This window comes from Bidens hawaiensis, unplaced genomic scaffold (genome assembly GCF_021521415.1).
Source record: "Bidens hawaiensis isolate Kalapana, Puna unplaced genomic scaffold, B.hawaiensis_p1.1 tig00012186_1, whole genome shotgun sequence".
In the NCBI taxonomy this organism is placed as follows: domain Eukaryota; kingdom Viridiplantae; phylum Streptophyta; class Magnoliopsida; order Asterales; family Asteraceae; genus Bidens; species Bidens hawaiensis.
Genome location: NW_027491983.1, coordinates 522149 through 542558, shown reverse-complemented (window position 1 = coordinate 542558; position 20410 = coordinate 522149). Strand labels below are relative to the sequence as shown.

The 20410-nt window shown below is 36.5% G+C and overlaps 2 protein-coding genes, 1 non-coding gene and 1 pseudogene across 4 annotated transcripts; 1 reads left to right on the top strand and 3 right to left on the bottom strand.

Moving 5' to 3' along the window:
- The first annotated feature begins 2744 nt into the window (after positions 1 to 2744).
- Positions 2745 to 5544, top strand: LOC143540299 (thiol-disulfide oxidoreductase LTO1-like). The gene is made up of 6 exons (XM_077033401.1): positions 2745 to 2879; positions 2961 to 3201; positions 3511 to 3767; positions 3848 to 3963; positions 4100 to 4247; positions 5206 to 5544. Exons 1-6 carry the CDS (start codon positions 2745 to 2747, stop codon positions 5467 to 5469), a joined length of 1161 nt encoding a protein of 386 aa, XP_076889516.1. The 3' UTR covers positions 5470 to 5544.
- Positions 5545 to 5912: 368 nt separating this feature from the next.
- On the bottom strand, positions 5913 to 6065 carry LOC143540312 (U4 spliceosomal RNA). The gene has a single exon (XR_013136577.1). It is a non-coding gene; the product is annotated as a U4 spliceosomal RNA (small nuclear RNA).
- Positions 6066 to 6635: 570 nt separating this feature from the next.
- On the bottom strand, positions 6636 to 10870 carry LOC143540276 (cation/H(+) antiporter 1-like; annotated as a pseudogene). The gene is made up of 4 exons (XR_013136569.1): positions 10715 to 10870; positions 8281 to 9278; positions 6970 to 7889; positions 6636 to 6891 (listed from the first exon to the last, which is right to left on the bottom strand). The product of XR_013136569.1 is annotated as a cation/H(+) antiporter 1-like (transcript).
- A 5302-nt stretch (positions 10871 to 16172) lies between these two features.
- On the bottom strand, positions 16173 to 20094 carry LOC143540298 (uncharacterized). Its single transcript, XM_077033400.1, has 5 exons — positions 19551 to 20094; positions 18907 to 19018; positions 18492 to 18817; positions 16922 to 17820; positions 16173 to 16805 (listed from the first exon to the last, which is right to left on the bottom strand). Exons 1-5 carry the CDS (start codon positions 20092 to 20094, stop codon positions 16173 to 16175), a joined length of 2514 nt encoding a protein of 837 aa, XP_076889515.1.
- Between the last annotated feature and the right edge of the window lie 316 nt (positions 20095 to 20410).

The following is a 20410-nucleotide window of genomic DNA, read 5'->3' as shown; positions in this document are numbered from 1 at the left end:
ATGAAATTTTTTTGGGAACTCATATTTGAAGTATTTTGATCACATATGAATTTTGGAATCATTTGGAGAAGTTTAAAGGTGTTTTGTTTATTTGTGTTCGTGTGAATTTTTATAGCCGAATTTGGGCCAAAAAGAATATCGCACGAGCTTTTTACCTTCTGGAATTGATACAGATTGTTTTGGGACATGATTTGAGTATTCAGGAATTTTTGGTAAATTTTTGGAAATTGTTTGGGGTAAACGGACGATTTTCAGACGAAACATAGCTGATAAAATGAATTTTTATAAATTAATAAATCAGTAAATAAATTCCAGAAATATTTTTATAAAAATCTGCATATTTTAATTGATAAGTGGTTAAATTTTCATAATTTAATGATTAACGGTTAATTAATTATGCTAATCTGAATATTAAACAAATTCAGTTTTTATAACAACCGGCAAGTTCACGACTAGTGAACCTGCGGGAAAATCAAAACACCAAGAGTGATCAAAAATCATATGTTTGGACTAATTAAGTGAAAATGAACTTTTCTATGAAAAACCTGGACAATCCGGATGGATTGTGCGCGTTTCTTCTTACATCAAACTGTATAAACGGAAACGGGCCCCGTGGCTAATCCGGGACCCCAGTATGTGATCCTTCTTTATAATTTAATCATTTTATTAACCAATACATTTACTCAAGCTTATTTTCCCATAAGTGTTTTCTGAACGCGTAAACGAGCAACTTGGCCCTGCTGGGAAAACGGGAGTCTGAGCCAAGTTCAGTTTTAAGTATTAGACATTGAACAACATCACAACCTAAGCCTATTGCCACTTTCTGGGCGTTCCAGCTACACCCAGATTAGTTATACAGCCCAGTTTAGTATTGAGATTATAATAATATTAAAATATTAATATTATTTTAATATTAATTATAGGAACTACTGATAGCGGACTGAACAAACCACGAGTTGATACAGTACGGAATATCTACAAAACCGTGAGTTTCATGACCCCACTTTTAAACTGTTTTACGAACTTTTGGGGTGAAAAGCATGTTTGCTTATATCTATATACTTATCTGAAACATGTACTGATGTGAATTATCTAAGTGCTAACACACGAAAGTCCCCACGATCACAGTGATTAACTTCGAGCCGGTGGCTTGCGAATAGTACTATTGGTTTGACAAACACAAACGGAATCGGCCTGGTTGCCGTGTCACATAGCGCCGTTTGCACATGACCATATTTATACAAACAGGCTATGTAGTGTTAGACATAGCTACCCGGGGCATGTTGTGGGCGGAAAGGGGCCACAGTGGTTGATTGAGCGTGGGAAATGGAGGCACGCAGCACGAATAGTCCAGGCTTCACTGTAGCTTAGCATGATTACATCACATACATCATTTACATACGTACATACTTATTTCATGATTACAAGTGTTGACTTGTGAACACTCATTACTGTTTTCTTGAAACTCGTGAAACTCACCAACTCTAGTAGTTGATCCGTTTTAAACTGCTTTTCAGGTGTACCTAAATCGGAGTAATTTAATGATCTGTTACTTACCTGAAGTGTGTGGTTGATGCTATGTGAATAGAGGCAAGGATGTTAGTAGTAAGAATGTATAATTAACGAACTAGTTTTGTTTGTATCGCCTAGACTGTTAAACAATGATAGAACGAAGAAATGTAATATATTGTAAATTAGTTTGTAATGTTTCTTTATAAACAATGTGTTGATATCAGAGGTGTCTGTTACATTCCCGTTTTACGCTTCCGCATTGTGCTAGTCGAGGTGTGACATATTGCCTGCAAAACAGAACACCGTTGAGTCTCGTCACGGGAATGACATAGTGGGGGTCTTCCCGTAACCACCCTCCGGCGTGAGAATCAGTACTGTATCTTAATCGAAATTAATACGAGTACCAGTATATAGCGTAAGGTTTGAGAGTGTGAATGAATACCTCGAATAGATGATCTTCGTATTTATAGCCAAAGGTGGAGGGAAGGTGATTGGTGGAGTTGTCACTATCAAGTTATTCCTTTTCTGCATGTATGGACACGTGTCAGGCCTTTATTGGATGTGACAGCCTGGACCTGTTTATGGTGTAGCCATTACCTGTGCACGTCGTGGGATGGCCATTACGTGTCCAGGTGTCTTCTTTCCATTGGCCGATGTCGCTATCAGGATGTTTTGAGGGAATCTTCTAGAACACACAAACACTAACGAACATTGTTTGACAAAAGAACACATGGACATTAATAGAAAAATGAACACACTGACACTAATGGAGGGCAAACGAACATAAGTGACTGCATATATATTCAAGAATACTAATCTTAAATCCATACAAATTCACCCACAAATCCGGCATATGCATATGATACTTGAATGAATGGATTTAGTGTTTTTTTAAAACTGATTTATATATAAACAAATAAAAATATATTAATTATAAAATATTAATGCATGGACCCTATCGGACGTTCGTAAAAGAACCTAACCGGACGAATGTGAACAGGTACACCGACGCTCACAAACACTATCGAACAAACGCGGCCTCTGTTTGTGTTCATTCGTTAAGCTTACCAAACGAAATTTTTTGTTCACGTTCTGTCGGTTTATTTATTAAACAAAACAGCATAAACAAATTTTCTGCCGAGTGGATTATTTCAGCTGACCCGGATAGAAAAAATCTGGAGAAGTGGAAATCCGGTAGCCGGCAGCGGTAACGGTCAACTGCAAGAGCAGTCATGGGCATGGCAGCCTTCACCAGCCTCTTATCTTCTCCTGCTTCATATTCTCTAATATCATCCTCCTCCCATGGAAAGCATCATCTCCATCACCATCCTCTTGCTTTTTCCCATTTCTTTCCAACCCAACTCAAGGTACTGATTACTAATGTCTCTACATATCGTTGAGTATCATCATCTCATCTGATGATTACTGTATCTGATTTGTGTTTAAAGAGTGACCGGAGACAAGTGTTGCTTCGAGTTAGGTGCTTAAACGAGCCAGGTAGAAATGATTCTGGGTCTTCTATTGCTACTGGCATTTCATCATACAGCTGGTGTGCAGGCCTTGGAGGGTTAGGGTTTCTTGAAACCGGCTACTTGACTTACTCAAAGCTCACTGGTTCGGATACATTTTGCCCTGTTGCTGGTGGGTCTTGTGGTGATATCCTCAACAGCAGTTATGCTGCGGTTTTCGGTACTTTGTTGATCTATTTGCTCACACTGTTAACAGTATTTATGATCATGTTCTTGATATGGATCCAGTTCACATTTTTAATCAAAGTTTTACTGAAATTTTATCTCAATTTGGAAGATTATAATTTGGTGTTACATGAAAATCAGTGTAATAGGCTGCATCTAGTTTACCCTTTTTTAAGACCGTGCACGCAAGCATAGAAAAAAATATAGACAGCCAGACATGTAAAGTTGTTATATTGGGCTTGTAATCCAAGAAGATCAACATAAATTGAAGCATATAATGAATATTCTTCTTCTGGTTTGGTAGGTATTCCTCTTCCTCTTATTGGAATGGTTGCATACGGGGCTGCAGCGTTCGTTTCACTGAAGCTGGCTTCAAAGAACTTGCCTTTTGGGATTAATGAAAGTAATGGTGGATTGATCTTACTTGGAACAACCACCTCAACGGCTACTGCGAGTGCATACTTTTTATACATTTTAAACACACAATTTCCAGAAGCTTCATGTTCTTTCTGTTTAGCATCAGCCCTCTTGTCATTCTCATTGTTCTTCACAACCGCAAAGGTACATGTAAATCAGTATGCTGCTACTTTTTTTCTTTTGATAAAGATGCTGATGAAATATCTGTATTATAACTTTAACAGAGTTTGGGATGGCAAAAGATCCGAGAAGAAGTGGGCTTGCAGTTTTGCATAGCCGGTCTTGTTTTTGCTGTTTTAAGCAACTCGTATAGCGCTTCAGCCCTTCCTCCGCCAACACGGTAACTTCATTTTTTAGGTTTCAAATACCAAGAGTAGCCTGCAGTTGTTATTACATTTGTGATTTTGTTTTCTGTGAAGACTTTATGCATTCAGGTTATTTTTCTTAAATAATCTTTAAGCTGTAATTATATACAGCTTTGGGGAGAAATTTATGCCATACGCTCCAACTGAAATCAAGGCACCATCGAGTCCTTTAGCTCTTAAACTTGCAGCACACTTGCGTTCTGTTGGAGCTAAAATGTATGGAGCTTTCTGGTGTTCACACTGTTTAGAACAGAAAGAGGTACTTCTCAGACACTTGGTGCCGTGTTAGTTGCACTTAAAAGTTGGGCGGTTCGGTCGGGTTCAGTCGTTTAAGGGATGCATAATGGGCGGGTTGGATTAGAGGTGCTGACAAATCGACGGAACCGACCGAACTGCCCAAACTGAAGGCCGGTCATTTGTAATATATACGGTCTGGTTTTAATGGGTTGATGGCTTGGAACTTGGAAGTGGCTGTGAAGACCGTACTGGCCATTTAACATTTGTTATATATTTTTTTATTTTGGGAATGTAATGTATATTTATTATATTTATGAACAATCCTTATAATTTTAAAGTTTAATACAAAATTATGCTTTTGAAAAAAATATTTTTTGGTCTAAAACCGCTAAACTGCCAAAACCAAACCGTAAAACCATGAAAACTGACCAGTTCGGTTTGTCATTTTCCAAAACCGTAGTTAGCAGTTCCGCTCAAAATTTTGGTCAAAACCGTTCGAACCGGACCATGAACTTCCTAGCTTAGTATCGGTCTAAAGGGGTATGTGGATCAAAAAATAGTGTGGGTCGAATTGGGCGGATCCACAAACATTTGTTGTTTTATTTGATAATTTTATATATTTATGTGCTAAATAATTACAAAAACTAGATCAGTACAATAAGTCCAAAATGACTAATAATTTGGTTAAAATAACGGGATTTAGGAGGTTTATGCATTTTAATGGCATTTGACAATTCTTTACGAGCTTAATCTCTTTAGGTTAACCGATTTTTCGCGTTAGATGTAGGACATAAGTACATGACCCAAATCTACCTGTATGTAGGATTGTAGGTGAACAGATCGAAATTGTCAAATCTAGGTCCAGTCAACAAGGATTTACGGAACATTTATTTTCAATACATGCGAGCTTTCTTGATCCTAGGTATTTACTTGCGTTGATTAATTAAACACAGTATCCGTTTTCTGGTACTGTTGTGTAGATGTTTGGGCAAGAAGCGGTAAAGTTGTTGGATTATGCTGAATGTTATCCAGATGGATTCAAAATTGGAACTCCTTTAAGTCAAGAGTGTAAAAAAGTCAAAATAGAAGGGTTTCCAATGTGGGTGGTCAACGGTAAGGTATTAGAAGGGATACAAGACTTTCCGGAACTTGCAAAAGCATCTGGATTTGAAGCGGGCGAGCTTGGTGGAGAGCTAGCGGAGCTTGCTAGACTATCTGCTCAGGCCAACATGCAACCATCATGAATGTATTCATAAAATCCATGTTGTCTCCCATTCCATGTGAAACAGATACACTCATGCTGACATGGCACTTCTGTGGGTTTTGTTGGAGAGTATTATAGAAACAAACAAGAAATTTGAAATTTTCAGTCTTCTGTTGTACTGTATTATTTAAATAATGTCACTCATTAGTTTTTTGCTTCTATTTATAACTCAGAAAGATTGAAAAAAAAAGAAAAAATTTGTGTAGCCGAATTACAAAGAAACATTCAGACATGTTAGATAAGTAACACGCGTTTATTACATGCAGATTCTGTTACAAAAAATGAAGCGTGATTTTCAAAAAGCTTCAGCTTTGTTTTTCTGGTTGTTGATATATCTTGGTTATTATCTAACAATATAAGTTTTGTCAAAACAAATTGAAGATTATATAAGATGAAAGCTTTTAATTTTTAACTAGATTGTAGGACTTTACCCTGAAAAGGGAGTCCTTCTAGAAATTCTCGATGGCTAAGGGAGACCCAAAGCCAAAGAGGGGGTTTGGAAATAGTTTTCAACCAGCAATTGACGTGCCTCGGTTATTACCTCATTAGCTAAGTCATTGCCCCAAGCGCAAAGATGCCTTAACCAATTACCATGACACATCTTTTATACACCCAGGCTTCACTTCCTCTCATATCCCCACCGATGTGGGATCAAACCCAAACTCCAGTTTATAAGAAAAAGGGTTGAAGTTTTATTTTTCATTTATTTCTTTTATCAAAGTGAAATTACCGAAACATCCCATTTCATCACTGTATTGTGTTCACCCATAAGTTTGTTTGTAAAACTGGTGAATTCATACATCAATTAAGTGAATAGGGATTTGCTTACATCCATTTGTTAACAACAATACAAATATACTGTCACGTCTATTTTGTACATTAAAAGTTTAAAACCGACTCTGCTTCCTATATAATTTCCCTTGCTTCACTTAGCAGGCTAAAAACAATGAAAACCTATAGATAAACATAAATATACCACCATTTTTAATGACCAATATACCCTTTCCCGATAAACCGACTCTGCTCTCTATGGTTGGACCGCGTCGTGTGCTGCATGCAATGCTCTATACCCTTTCCAACTTGAAAGATTCAAGCTGCTCGTTTTGAAGAAACTATTTATAGCGCGCAGCCATCTTATAACAAAGGTCATCTGTGTTGTTGAACAACCAAAACCGAACCGCTAATATCAAACTCACTAGAAGCCAGGAAATCACCTACTACACCGAGCTCCGGGCATTCTTCCCAGTCACTGATTCCAGTTGTTAAAAGGCACTCACCTCTACCACCTTTACCTACTATAAACATTGAGTAGGTTTCCATCATGTCTCTTAATACCATTCCTGTTTCCGCCCCGTTATCCACATACTTTTCAACAAATCTCACTTTCCCTGATGTCACATACCTGAAAATACAATTAAAATTATTTTGACATAGGTATAAAACATAAAACAATAAAAAATAAAATTTATTATATCCTTACCTGTGATAAAAATTTGCTAAGGCAGAACTATCTGCCTCATCAACTTCTGTTTCCCGGTTCTGTATCGACACTACAACATCATCCTCCATTCGGGAAACATTAATCCTTTCATTAGCATCTTTTGCTGACGTCGGTAAAAACCTAAATATAGTAACACTAGAATGATGATGTGTACTAAGCCGTTTACTAAACCCCAGCGCCTCACGTTCATCAGGCCCACCAAAAAACAAAATTGCAATCTGCTGCAACGACTCAGAACCCGCAGCCTGCGTACCTGTTGTAATATGACCGCGGTCAACAAGAATCGCCACTGTACATTGAGCGCTTCTCAACACTTTTTGATTAGTAGTTCTAATACCATCTTTATCATTCTCAAATTTCCCATCAATTCTTTGATGTTTATGAAACGGAAGAACAATAAACGAGGCCCGAACATTACTAGCAAAAGCACAAACATCTTGATACATGGTTGTAAAAGGTGCAACTGTTTTAACTTGATGAACCATCATTTTTGTTTCTTCAATGTACATATCAACCGCTTCGATTATTTCCACTGCATCATTACTATCTTCATCTGATTCATCACTAAACTTGTCTTCTTCTTGATCGTAAAAAGATGAATTTCTTTTTGTTTTATCAGGAAGCTCGACTAAATGCATTAAATATGGAGAAATGGGAACGCTATCCGATCCCCTTAGAGATACAATGAGTTTGACCATACAGTTGACCAGATGGCGACTATGCACGCACGTGAGTAGCTTTAATTCTTTATCGGGACTGTGATATTCCATGGGAATGTGTTTGACACCAATTGTGTTACTTTCTCGTCTTACCAAGAAACTAATTAGTGAAGCTGAGATTAGGGAGTTAATTACTACAGCTGAAACCATTAAATTGTAAAATATTGAACTGTTTAACACCTGCATTAGAAAAAATATTAACTGACAAGTATTAATCATCTATTTTTATATGTAATGAAATGAGTTGTTTGAGATGGTGTTGGTGTAAACTAATTATTTAGCATCAAAAGCAGAATATGCTTATCTAAACACTGAACACTAATTATTGCAAACTTGAATCCACACATAAAAATCAGATATTTGGTTTCTAAACAAAAATTTAAGTATATGAACTTTAAAACTTGTAAGTATATTTGTTACAAAGTTTGTTGACTGCCTGCTGGCTTATTATGCAAAAAGATGCAATCTTTGTCCCACTAAAGTAAACTTCATTAAGATATGTTGATAATGACACTAAAAATGCAGCAACACAAACATAAAATCCACTAAATCAAGTTTAAAAAAAACTTACTTTATTCTGCATAGCTGTGGTCAAGGTCAAAATATCCACATGTCCCTTCATGTTCATCAAAAAAGCAAGAAGAACACCTTCGTTTAACGGTGTCTTTAAATACCAACACGCAGCAGCGGTCCCAACAATCTTACCACCAATACTCAACACAATAATCATCAAAACAATTGCAACTCGTTTTAACTCGTTTAAATAACTTGCATCCGCTTTAAACCCCGTGTATCCAAAATAAATCGGGAAAATGAAATTCCGAACCGTATATGTAAGAATGGCTAGCAACGTTCGAGCCGATTTCCCACCACGTGGGAATGTGGACCCCATTAGAAAACAAGCTATTATGCTGCTAAATCCCATAGTTTCTAATGTCATTGCAGCAACAAGAATAACTGAACAAAGTAACATAACTTCAACAGCTTGAAGATTCTTTTCTTCTCGGTTTCATTTATTAAGCCAGTTAACTAAATGTGTGGTAAAAATAATAACTCCCACAAGAAGTAAAAGTGAACAAAAGGCCATGAGTGCCCAACCGTTAACCGTTCGTTTCTGTTTCTCACCGGATGTTATAACCAAAATAAACACGGCATACATGTCACCAATTAAAGATGAAGATACAGCTAATCTCCCAATATCTGACATGGCGAACTTCAAATCTGTAGCCATACGGAACACGATTGGAGATGCAGTGTTGGCCAACACCACTGTGATGACAAATGCTAACGCGACCGTGAACCACGTGATCCGGTTTCTTCGTATACGAATAAAGAAATGGCGGATGCAAATATTGTGCACATTAAACAACCACCGCACGCGATGATTATTACGGGGCGTAAGTTTCTCATTAAGTAAGAGATGTCCATTTCAAGGCCCAACAGAAACATGATGGTTATTCTGAAGTATAATGCCATACTTTCATAGAAATCAACAGCAAAATTTTGAAAGAAGAAGACATGCATTGATGGCAGTTTTGATAAACCCGATGGACCTAGCACAAACCCTGCCTGTGGTATAAAAAAGAACCCAATAAAGAACTAAAACAGTACAATAGTTGAACATTATGCAGTATTAAACTGTTAATCAACAAGAAATGCATAATATACAGATTTTTTTACCTTAGCTTGGTCTCGGCGTAATGATCATTTAGGGGAGCGAATATGTCATATCAAGGGGATTTATGGCTACCCTTTTCATGTCTTTGTGCTCTTTTATCTGTTACAACTTAGTACTTTAGTTTTCTCACCATTTTGTGTTATTGCTTTTACTTTTTGTACCATTTTGTTTTGCTGTTGTTTTGGATACTATACTTTACATGCCAAGATAAGGTTTTTAAAGTCGGAGGTCTCAGCGGGAAGAATACAATAGTTTAGCATTATGCAGAACGGATCACAACAGAATGTAACACGGTAATTCCCACATCAGCTGCGAGCAGGAGAGATATTGGGTTTATACGAAATGTACTACCTCAAATATCATCAACGCGTTTTGGATGCGTTGACAGTGGACCAGACTTGAGAGAAGAACACTACAGCTAATCATTTTTGGATTGGGGCAATCTCAGTCTGTTAAGTCTTTACATAATTTTAACGAGTAAAGTGTGCAAAACAGAAAATAACTATTTGTATGTGGGCCGGATGTTACAAGAAGTAATGAAATATAATCATGTAATTGGTGTCTAGGGATGTATTTGGTTTGGATCATAAGCCTGAGGTTCTTACTATAGTCACCTCACTCTTTAAACAAATTGTAATGCATGCTTATAATATTCACTCTGCAAATCACATAATTTCAAATTGAGACCGGATCTAGCCTAGCCGAGCCGTTTGCGAGCCAATCGAGACCGGGTTGATAAAAAGCTCGAAACAAGCCAGGCCTTTTTGAGCTCAAGCCTTATATAAAGCTCGTTTACTTATCGAGCCCGAGCTTTGTATGGGAAGTTGTTTAGGCTCTTCAAGCCTTAACTAGCCTCATGTATTTTTAAGTTTTATCTCTTTTGGACTTCTATTTGTTGATTTCACACTGCACAGCCGAGCTTAGGCTCACATTACTGTTTTTCTTCAAATATATAAAAACATATTTAAATTAATTAATAAATAACAAATGAGCCGAGCCTGAGTTTGAAAAAAGACTTACGAGCCGAGCTCGACCACTAAGTCAAAATGAGCCAAGCTCGTCGAGCTAGCTAGCCTCGTTTACATTACACACCTATCTATATATATGGCAAAATTATGTATATTAAATGAGGGCAAAATATATATATGTCATGAATTAAAGGTAAGGCATATTCGTATATTGAAAACAACATGTGTGAATTTATGTTTTTATTTTGGAGCAATTCAATGTAATACAACAGAACAGAACATATAATTTTGAATAATAAAGAGAAAGCATGCATGCATGCATGCAATTGAAAGATCGAATGGTGACGTGACGTACTTACGAGGATCTGAGCAAGGGGTGCAGGCTGGCCCAGTTTCTTGAGGAAGATCTGGAAAACATGAGAGAGAACCAAGATGGCGGAGACCTGGGTGGTCATCGTCAATGCCGGGTTCATCATGTCATTATCCGGGCATGATAACTCCGTCGTTTCATCCATGCCTGCAGCTTGCTGATCCACTTTATTTTATCCAAGAAACAATGATTGATTTGCTGTTTTGTTCAAGATGAATGAATTACAAAGGAAGGTGAGGGAGAGATCATCCCGCATATTTCCCTACTTTTCGTCAATCATTCGCGTCTATTTTTCTGAACAACTTTTTTTTTCCTTTTTTTTAAAACACATTTTAATTATGCAATAAAAAACATAAAATAAAATAAATTATAGTGCACATGTGACAGCATGTCAACTCAACTCGGCCGGGTTGACTCAGCCCCACCCTTGTAATCTGTGATGGTAAAGGTGTTGATATTACATAGCAAGGACTTGGGTTCAAGCCTTACAAGTGATAAAAAATAAGAGGGAAGAATAAAAATTGGTTGTTTGAAAAAAAAAGTATTAATTAATCATATCATAACCATAATCAAGCTTCTATCATGGAAGATTTCTTAACAATAATCATAACCAAATGGTCGGTTTCTTAGGGATTCGGGTATTGCAACACACACACAAACAATCCTGCAAGAGAAATAATAAACGAAGATGAACACGCGAGATTTACGTTTTCGGTCGGCTGACCTATGTCCAAGGGCTGCAACTAGGACACCTTTTCTTATTGCTTTTTGCCTCAATCGTGATGATGAATTACAAGTACAATGAATATATATAGAGAACATACTAGGTTTACAAATTAGAAACTAATAAGGGCTTTAATTAAATAATATGGGCAGACCTCCTACTAGTTTTCATTTAATTAATCTACCACAAAGAGTTCTTCTAACCCAGGCCTAATTAATCCTCCATAAACCTAACAATCTCCCACTTGGAGGCTTGATAATCTTCAAACTGCCTTCGCTATGATCACCTGTACCTCTTATAATCTTCCTCGTCTTCCTGGTTGCATCTACCTTCTCATCAATTAATTTGAAGGTCTGTTGAAGCTCCCCCGAGCTCCAACACATCAATCATGGCTCTTACAACTACCATTGACTCGTTCTCTGTTCCTACCGGCTCCCACTTACACAAACTGCCGAATCCTGAAATTCTCTAAGAACAAACAACACGCTCCATATTTAGCGGTAATCTTTTAAAGAGACTTTAACAGCTGAAATACTGGTTCTCTTAACCCACTGTCTGGTAACTCTGGCTAAAGCTTTAATTGACTTACTGCCAGTGTTCCCACTGCAACGAAAACCCCTGACTGGTTTCTCTGAACCTCTTCTATCACGTTCTACCTGAATCTGACCTATGGCTCTGAGTTTATCTCCTGCAAAACAAACCTTCTTCTGCCTACTAAACTTTGTGAACCGGACTTTGGTCTTCTTTATAACTGTGTCAATCACTCCCTTAGACGATAAACTAACCATATACAATGAACCTCTCTTTCTTCCTCGAGCGATAACAAGATTTCCCTTAATAACTTTCCACTGCTCGTTCCCAAATTTAACCTCATGACCCTGTTCATCCAACTGACCAACAGAAATCAACTTTTCCTTTAAGCTAGGAATCACTCTGACATCCTTCAAGGTCCATGAACCGGCTGAAGTAACTAAATTCAAGTCACACATGCCCGTAACATCAAAAACATCATTGTTCGCCAGTTTAACCTTACCAAAGTCACATTCCTTTAAATTCTGCAATGCTTCACTGAAGTGGGTAGCATGAAATGAAGCACCAGAATCCATGACCCAGGAATCAACATTATCTTCAACACTAAGAACCAAAGCCTCATCCTCTGCGTATTCTTCTGCAGTGTTGACTTCTTTCTTTTCATTATTTTCATTCAGACACTGATTTCTAAAGTGTCCCGCCTCGTTACAGTTCCAACATATCACATCCTTCCGAGTCATAGACTGACTCCTTTTCCTATTCCCGCTCCAACTACCTCTGTTATTTTTCTTTCCTCTGCCAACATGCATTAAATCACTCGACGATTCACCTGAATTTCTTCGTCTGACGTCTTCGCCTAGAATAAGATCCAAAATCCCATCAAAAGTGAACTCGCTGGTAGAACTAGTAATTGCTGTAACAGTTCCTGACCAGCTATCTAGTAAGGATGATAACAATAGTAGAGCCTGAACCTCATCCTCGAATTTGATACTCACTGACCCAAGTCTTGACAAAATCGAGTTTAATTTGTTGAAGTGTAATGTAACTGAACTTCCTTCTTTCATCTCCGTATTTACCAATTCACGTATCAGGAAAACCTTATTAGCTGCTGAAGGCTTCTTGTACATATTAAACAATGCATTCATTATCCCACGCTATGTGGTTTCCTTCAAGATGCTGAACGTAACATCCTTCAATAACGACAATATAATAAATGCCTTGGATTTTTTATCCAAAGTTTCCCGTTCATCTTGTTGTATCATCTCCGGTCTTTCACCCATTACCATGTCCAAATCTTTGTGAACCAGCAAATCCTCCATCTGCATTTTCCACCAACCAAAGTCTTATCATCAAACTTCTCAATCTGAAGTTTCTCGCTCTCAGCCATTTTCTCAGATTGAGAATTTCCAACTTTGGATATAGGTAACACAGTCAGAAAAAGTAAATAAAAAAGTTAAATTTAATAATATACATATTAACATATCTTATGGATTCATAAGATATAAATAAGAGTTAAGTGTCATTTTAGTACCCGTGATTTGTTCAATTACGCAACTTTAGTACTGATTTTGAATTTATTGCAAATGACTACCACACTTTTCTAAAACTTGTCATTTTAGTACATTTTTCTAACTCCGTCTAACTATGCCCACTAAGTCAAGGGTATTTTCGTAACTTCATTATTTTATTTATTTATTTTTACCTTTTCTTTTAAAGGTATTTCCCCTTTTAATTCTTTCAAAACCTTAAAACCCTAACTCCCTTTTGATCATCTACTTTTTTCTATTCCCTGTATTCAAATCTTTTATGCTATATTTTTACTTTTAAATTTATAGATAATTTTTATTTTTAAAATATAAAAATAATAGAAAAGAACATGCTATCTTCAACCCTCTTCATCACTACCAAGAACCGCCGGCCATCTTCACCATACTCTCCGACGATATAATCCAATCTCGCTAGCCACATCCACATCAGTCTCCGGCGAGAAGGAATGATTACAAGTTTACAACCATCTTTCTCTTTGTTTGCCACCACCACCATCACAGTTGTAAGTTTTCCAACGAGAAAACAACTACAACAGTTGTCGATTCCGACACCTTATCTCGTTTCCGGAACTAGATTAGAGTTTTTAATGAGCATACGTTGTTGTCAGCTAGATTTGGTGGGCAGAGAGGGAGAGAGAGAGAGATCACGGTGGCGGCCGGAGATGGTGGCTACCGACGATGATAGAGGGCAGAGATGGTGGCTACAAGCGATGATGGAGGTTAGAGATGGTGGTTACCGGCATTGTTGTTTAGCTATGGTGGATACTAGTAGCTGATGGTGGCATCATAGCATGAGCTTCAATGGTGGTTTAAGCTCAATCTATATAAAAAAATGGGACTTAGGGTTTTGAAAGAATTAAAAGGGTGAATACATTTAAAAGAAAAGGTAAAAAATAAATAAAATAACGAAGTTACCAAACTACCCTTGACTTAACGGACAAAGTTAGGCGGGGTTAGAAAAAAGTATTAAAATAACAATTTTTAGAAAAGTGAGGTAGCCATTTATAATAAATACAAAAATCAGTACTAAAGTTGCGTAATTAGACAAACCACATGTACTAAAATAACACTTAACTCTATAAATAATTTCCTAAAATACATAGATATTTGCATTTTAAAAGTAACAAAATGGAAGGTTGTAAATGTATACCAATTAAGAAAAAGACTAATATCAATTCATCCTAGTTGAGTTGGTAAGCCATAAATATCTTAAAAGTAACGTAGTGAGTTCAATTCCCACCAACAATATATTTTTCATTTTATCATTCATAAAGGGAAAATTGTAAAAATGAAAACTTGTACACTTGAAGCCTATGTGAAATATATTTTTCATTTTATCATTCATGAAGGAAAAATTGTAAAAATGAAACTTGTACACTTGAAGCCTATGTGAAGCGTCTAAGAATGACATGTGAAAAAATTGTATTGCTTTAATAGTATAGGTAGATTTATTTTAAGTTAGTTTTTTACATTTAAACTTCTGTTTTTTATATATATTTATTAAATATTTTATAGGGAATAATAAAACGAGCCTTTCTTGAACACATGTTTGGGACAATTTTTACGGTGGCATGGGTCTAGGGGAGTACCGTTATAACTAGAATATATCGTCAAAGTGGGGGAACAGTTGTTTTCACACCAATAGGTTTAACGACATATATACATCAGGGCTGACTCAATGATTTTGGAGGTCTAAATCAAATGAGATTTTGTGACCCTTTCATGACAATTGTGAATAAAAACAAAAAGAAACCTCTTAAAACTGGTCTTGAACTCATGACTTACAGTCAACCAACAAATAGGTTTAACTTTTATTTATTTTTTGAATTTGAAGAACTTAAGCCTTCGTTTGGTTTTTCTAGCCCTCTGATATACATGCAACTTTACAACAACCAAGAGGTGGTCAAAGGGAACAATGTGTTTTGTTAAAGCGTGTGAGGTTTATATAGGAATTGGTACGCCGTTTACGGAGGTAAAAGTGTGGACACAGAGTTCAAAATGGCATTTTGTTCCGTTATTCCAGATGATAAAAAAGGGGTAGCGGCACCCACTTGCCTTCTGTTTCGATGTAATAAAAAACTTCCAATTATCTTTCAATTTGGCAAATCTTCTCAATTGCCCCGAATGTCCATAGTGAAATTGCCCACACCACATGGGATAGACTAACAGGTATTTTTGTTAATTGTTATAGGCCATTTCATTGCTCAATGCTCCATGTCTCTGTGAAATCGCTTCATCAAAATTCCCGGCTCAAGTCAAGATCCTAGTCCTAGGTTTTCGAATTCCAAAAACAAAATCGAGTTCCATTAATTGCAGGTGAGAACGCTTAGGTTTTTGGTAAATTGATTTTCGACTTTGTTAGTTTGTTAGAAATATATTGTTGTGAATAATGCATATTTTATAATATGTTTTGATAGTTTTGTCATGGGTCAAAAATGAAGGTGCAAGGTTTGGTTTTGTGAGTTTTCTGACAATGATGCAATTACATTAAAAAAAAAAGGTCACAATATCTATGGCTTATAAGCATTAACATTCAAATATGCTAACAAAACATATTTGAAAAATACATAATCAATACACAATTACAACTATTTTACAAAATAATATCTTCGCAAAAACTCATTACAACAAGGAAGCGACAGTTTTTAGACCCTAGGGTTTTTATAGTAAAGAACATGTTTCCCGGGCTTAAAGAGATACCTAGAAAGATACGTTGAGCGAATTACATCGAAAAACAAACCGTATTGGAGCCATATATATAAGATGACTGGCGACACAGCAAGCGCGCAGATGAGTATTGACATCCACAACAAACCTTTATGGTAAAGTACGAAAAAGCTAACACCAAAAGCGACCATCATGGTTGCAATAGATAGGAAGAGAGTTAGTAGACCTAAAATTAGCTTTCTTGGTAACGATTCCAAAAAATCACTTTCGGCATAACGAGATGTGAGGATGGATAAAAATATAAGAATTGAAGCAGAAGATAAGAATAGAGAAATTGCATCTGCTACAACAAATATCATAAAAGTTGCTTTTGAATGGAAGTAAGGGATACCGTTGCCTTGGCTGTATCCACCAGGAACCGTATAAGCTGCGGCAAATACTATGGTTGCAATAAGCGCTGCAACAACCATACATCGATTAGCCGTTCCTTTCATCCACTTCTCGCCTTTTGTAACTAATTCTTTGTGTTCAATTCTGAATAGCTCATATGGTGTTAAACCATCTTTGTTCTTTCGTTCTCTATAAGAAGGAGGAATCATATTCTTTACTTCCTGCAACACAAACAAACTAAAATATATAAAAAAAAAATAAAAATTTCTTTAGGCTATGCAAACTAGTTCGTGAAAGAAAAAAGGAATCCTAGAAGCTTGGAGAGGTGTATTTGTACCTGAAACCATAATAATTCTCTTTGCATTTGTAAAGCAACTCCCGAAACATCTTCAAGTCGCTTTTGCTTGACAATCTTCCCAACTAAGTGCAACATATTATTGTTTTCCTTTGAATCTGAAATACAAGTTATCAAATCTTTCATTGCACCTATCTCATACAATAGGTTGTAGATACCTTGGTGACGATGTTTGACAGCAATGTGAAATATACTTAGCCTGTGGTCATTGACTTTCCATATGAGATCAGGGTATTGACGGATAAGCTCAACTAAAAAATTAGTATTGCCCATTTCCGCGGCTATGAAAAGCACTCGTGAAGAGTATGTATTCTTTTCAGCCCGCAACTTTCTAAGGATTTTATTTGTTTCTTCATGCATTTTGTCAATATATTTAACTATGACTACTCGCAGTTCAGAAGCTAATTGATCTTCCAATGAAATATTTCTCTTGATTTTATTTTGGGTTTCGTCATGCATTTCTGCAATATGTTTGAAAATAAGGTTTTGTAGTTCAAGAGCCTGATCTTCCTTGCTAGAAACTGGCTGGTTGTCTTGCTTGATCAAATTAGGGGGGGCTTTGATTATCTTCTGTGTTTCAGCATGCATTTCCACAAGATGTTGAGAAATTAGGTGTTGTAGTTCCACGTGATTTTCAGTTGTGGTTCCAACTTTCATCTTGTCAACATGCTCGAAAATGAGTGTTTGAAGTTGCATAGCTTGAATGGCCCATCCAGAATCTGTTTTGTTATCTGGCCTAATCGAATCTGCTGTTCCTCTGAGTATTTCATCAATTTCATTCTTAGGCTTTTTCGCAATTTCATCCCAAATGAATCTCAGTAGCGGCAATGCATTACTCTCCTTTTGAGGAGCGCCCACCTTTAAACCAATGCATGCAAAAACTGAAAGCAACAAATGGAAGAGAAGCCAAATTGAGGATACCAATTACCAAATATGGACGAGTAAACATTGCGACGCATATGAAGTTGAATCTAACATTAATTAACTTTTGATGTTTTCAAGTTCCCTCACTTTTTATAAACGTTTTTAACTTTTGTTATACGGCATTACTCTTTTAATTTTTAAATTACACAATAATATTGACCATTTTTATCTTTAATTCTAGTACTGTCTTGCAATTTGAAAAATGAAAATTAAAAAAAAAAGCAAAACGAAAAATGTAATTTTGTGTTGTATAGCTGTGCATTATTTTTTGTTGTATTATTGTGTTGTATATTTTGTGCTGTATTTTAGAGAAAACAAAATTGGTTGAGACTTGAGAGTATGCTTTTGCGTTTTAGGATCAAAATGGCCTTTAATCCTTATTTTGAGGAGAGCAACATGCCACCTCTATAATTCTTCTTAGACTACACAGATAAAACACACTCCTTATTTGATCCAGTGCCTTTATATTTGCGTGCGTGTGTGTTTTTTAATGAGAATAATTTTAGTTGAAAACCAAAAGAACTATTTAATTACATATGATAAAAATGTAATATGTACTTATATATTGTGAGATGAATGTGTAAGTAGAAATCTTTACCCGGCTTGATGGTTCTCCATATGATATTACATTTTGTTTCAGAAGATGCTTCTGGTGCATTCCCATTACCAGCTTCCGGATGGTTCTCTTCATGTGCACTCCCGTTACTAGCTTCCGGATGCTTCTCTACAGGTGCTTCCGGATGCAACTCTTCTGGTGCGCTCCCATCACCAGATTCTGAATGCTTCTCTTCTGGTGCGCTCTCGTCACCAGCTTCAAAATGCTTCTCTTCAGGTGCACCCCCACCACCAGATTCTGGATGCCTATCTTCAGGTGCACTCCCGTCATCTGCTTCTGGATGCTTCACTTCAGGTACACTCCCATCACCTGCTTCTTGATGCGTATCATCAAGTACACTCCCATCACGAGGCTCTTGATGTTTATTTTCAGATTGTTTTTTTGTGATGAACATCAAGGAGTAGAGATCTTTGCTCAATTTGATGGCTTTCTCAATGTTGTTAGATCGTTTTTTATTAAATGCTTCTGGCTTCCGAGCCAAAAGAGTACTCTGCCAACTTTAAGTTTTGGATGCTTTTTCAGTATCTCTAGTGCAATATCTGAAAAAGATTTCACAATTGCTTAGTGGGGAAAAATGCTACAACAAAAGCGAAAATGAGAAAACAAGAATGTGAATATATATAAGCATTCTTACAAAACAAGGAATAGAGAAAAGTAATATATGCATTCTTACAGATGATGATCAACAGAGACCAAGAATGTTACAACAAAACCAGCAAAGAATGTAAGAACGTGATTAGGCATAAAGGCTTTTTCTTTACATTTCTGAGTAGTGTACACAACCTTATTTTTTATTTGGTTTTAAAATTTTATTTTTTGATGATTACACTTGATTAATAATTTAAGTCTATCTAGTTCACGCCTACCAAAACTCATGACCGGTGCAGCTGTTTTAACCCTTTTTTTACAATGAAAAGAAACATGAGCTTATATGTAGGATATAAGTGGATTGGAGTTTAATTATTAATTACAGGTAGATCTCATTTATTAGGGTGCGTGTAACCTGCATTCATCAAATATATAGAGAAAATAAAATACGTGGGTGCAATCACTAGATACTGAAATTCTTACCAAACATGTCATTCTCGACACATCTTTCAAGAAGCCAGCCACGTTTTTCATCTGTCCAACCATGACCATTAAGCAACTCTTTTGATTCTTCATAAAGATACTTTGCAACATCATAATTTCCAAACAGTACAGCGGCATACAGTGGATGCATTACTCCTTTAGCACCTTGGATTGTCAATAAGACCCTGTTCTTATCCACCATAATCTTAACTATTTCAAGATTTCCAGCTGCAGCGGCTAGATAGAGAGCAGTGTTGCAATTTTCATTTTGAAGTTCCAAGCCATTTTCCCCCACCAATTCCACCAGATTTGTCCCGAACTCTTTCATATCTTTAGGATCAGCTTTTGCAGATGCAGCTACATGAAGTGCTGTTTCCCAGTTTTCGGTGATCCCGCAACGTTCCAACCCTGGTTCTGTATCAAGAACGGCTTTAGCAGCTTTCCAGTCACACCTAATTGATGCTTCGTATAGAGGGACTGAGGTAAGTTTCTCTAGATCCTTCAAGGTAATTCCAATTATATATGCAAATAGTAAGCGCTTCATTCAGTGTTCTTTTCACTCAGTTTTATTGTGTATGGCCAGTTTGAATCCTTTCATTTGGTTTTGCATGCTAACTTCAAGCATGCTATAAATCTGGTTTTAGGGAGACCGAAACTAAAGTGATGTAGTGAACGTTACCAAGAAAGGTTAACAAAAGTCCCAAATTTGATTCTCTCTTATCAATAAGAACAACAAAGTTGGAATTTTTACAAATTAATTAAAAAAATGTTTTGTTTAAATTCAACTTTAAATTGCTATATATACGTGAGACTGGTAACTAGTAGCGTCTCTAAGTAGGTTTTCAAAAGATGCAATAATG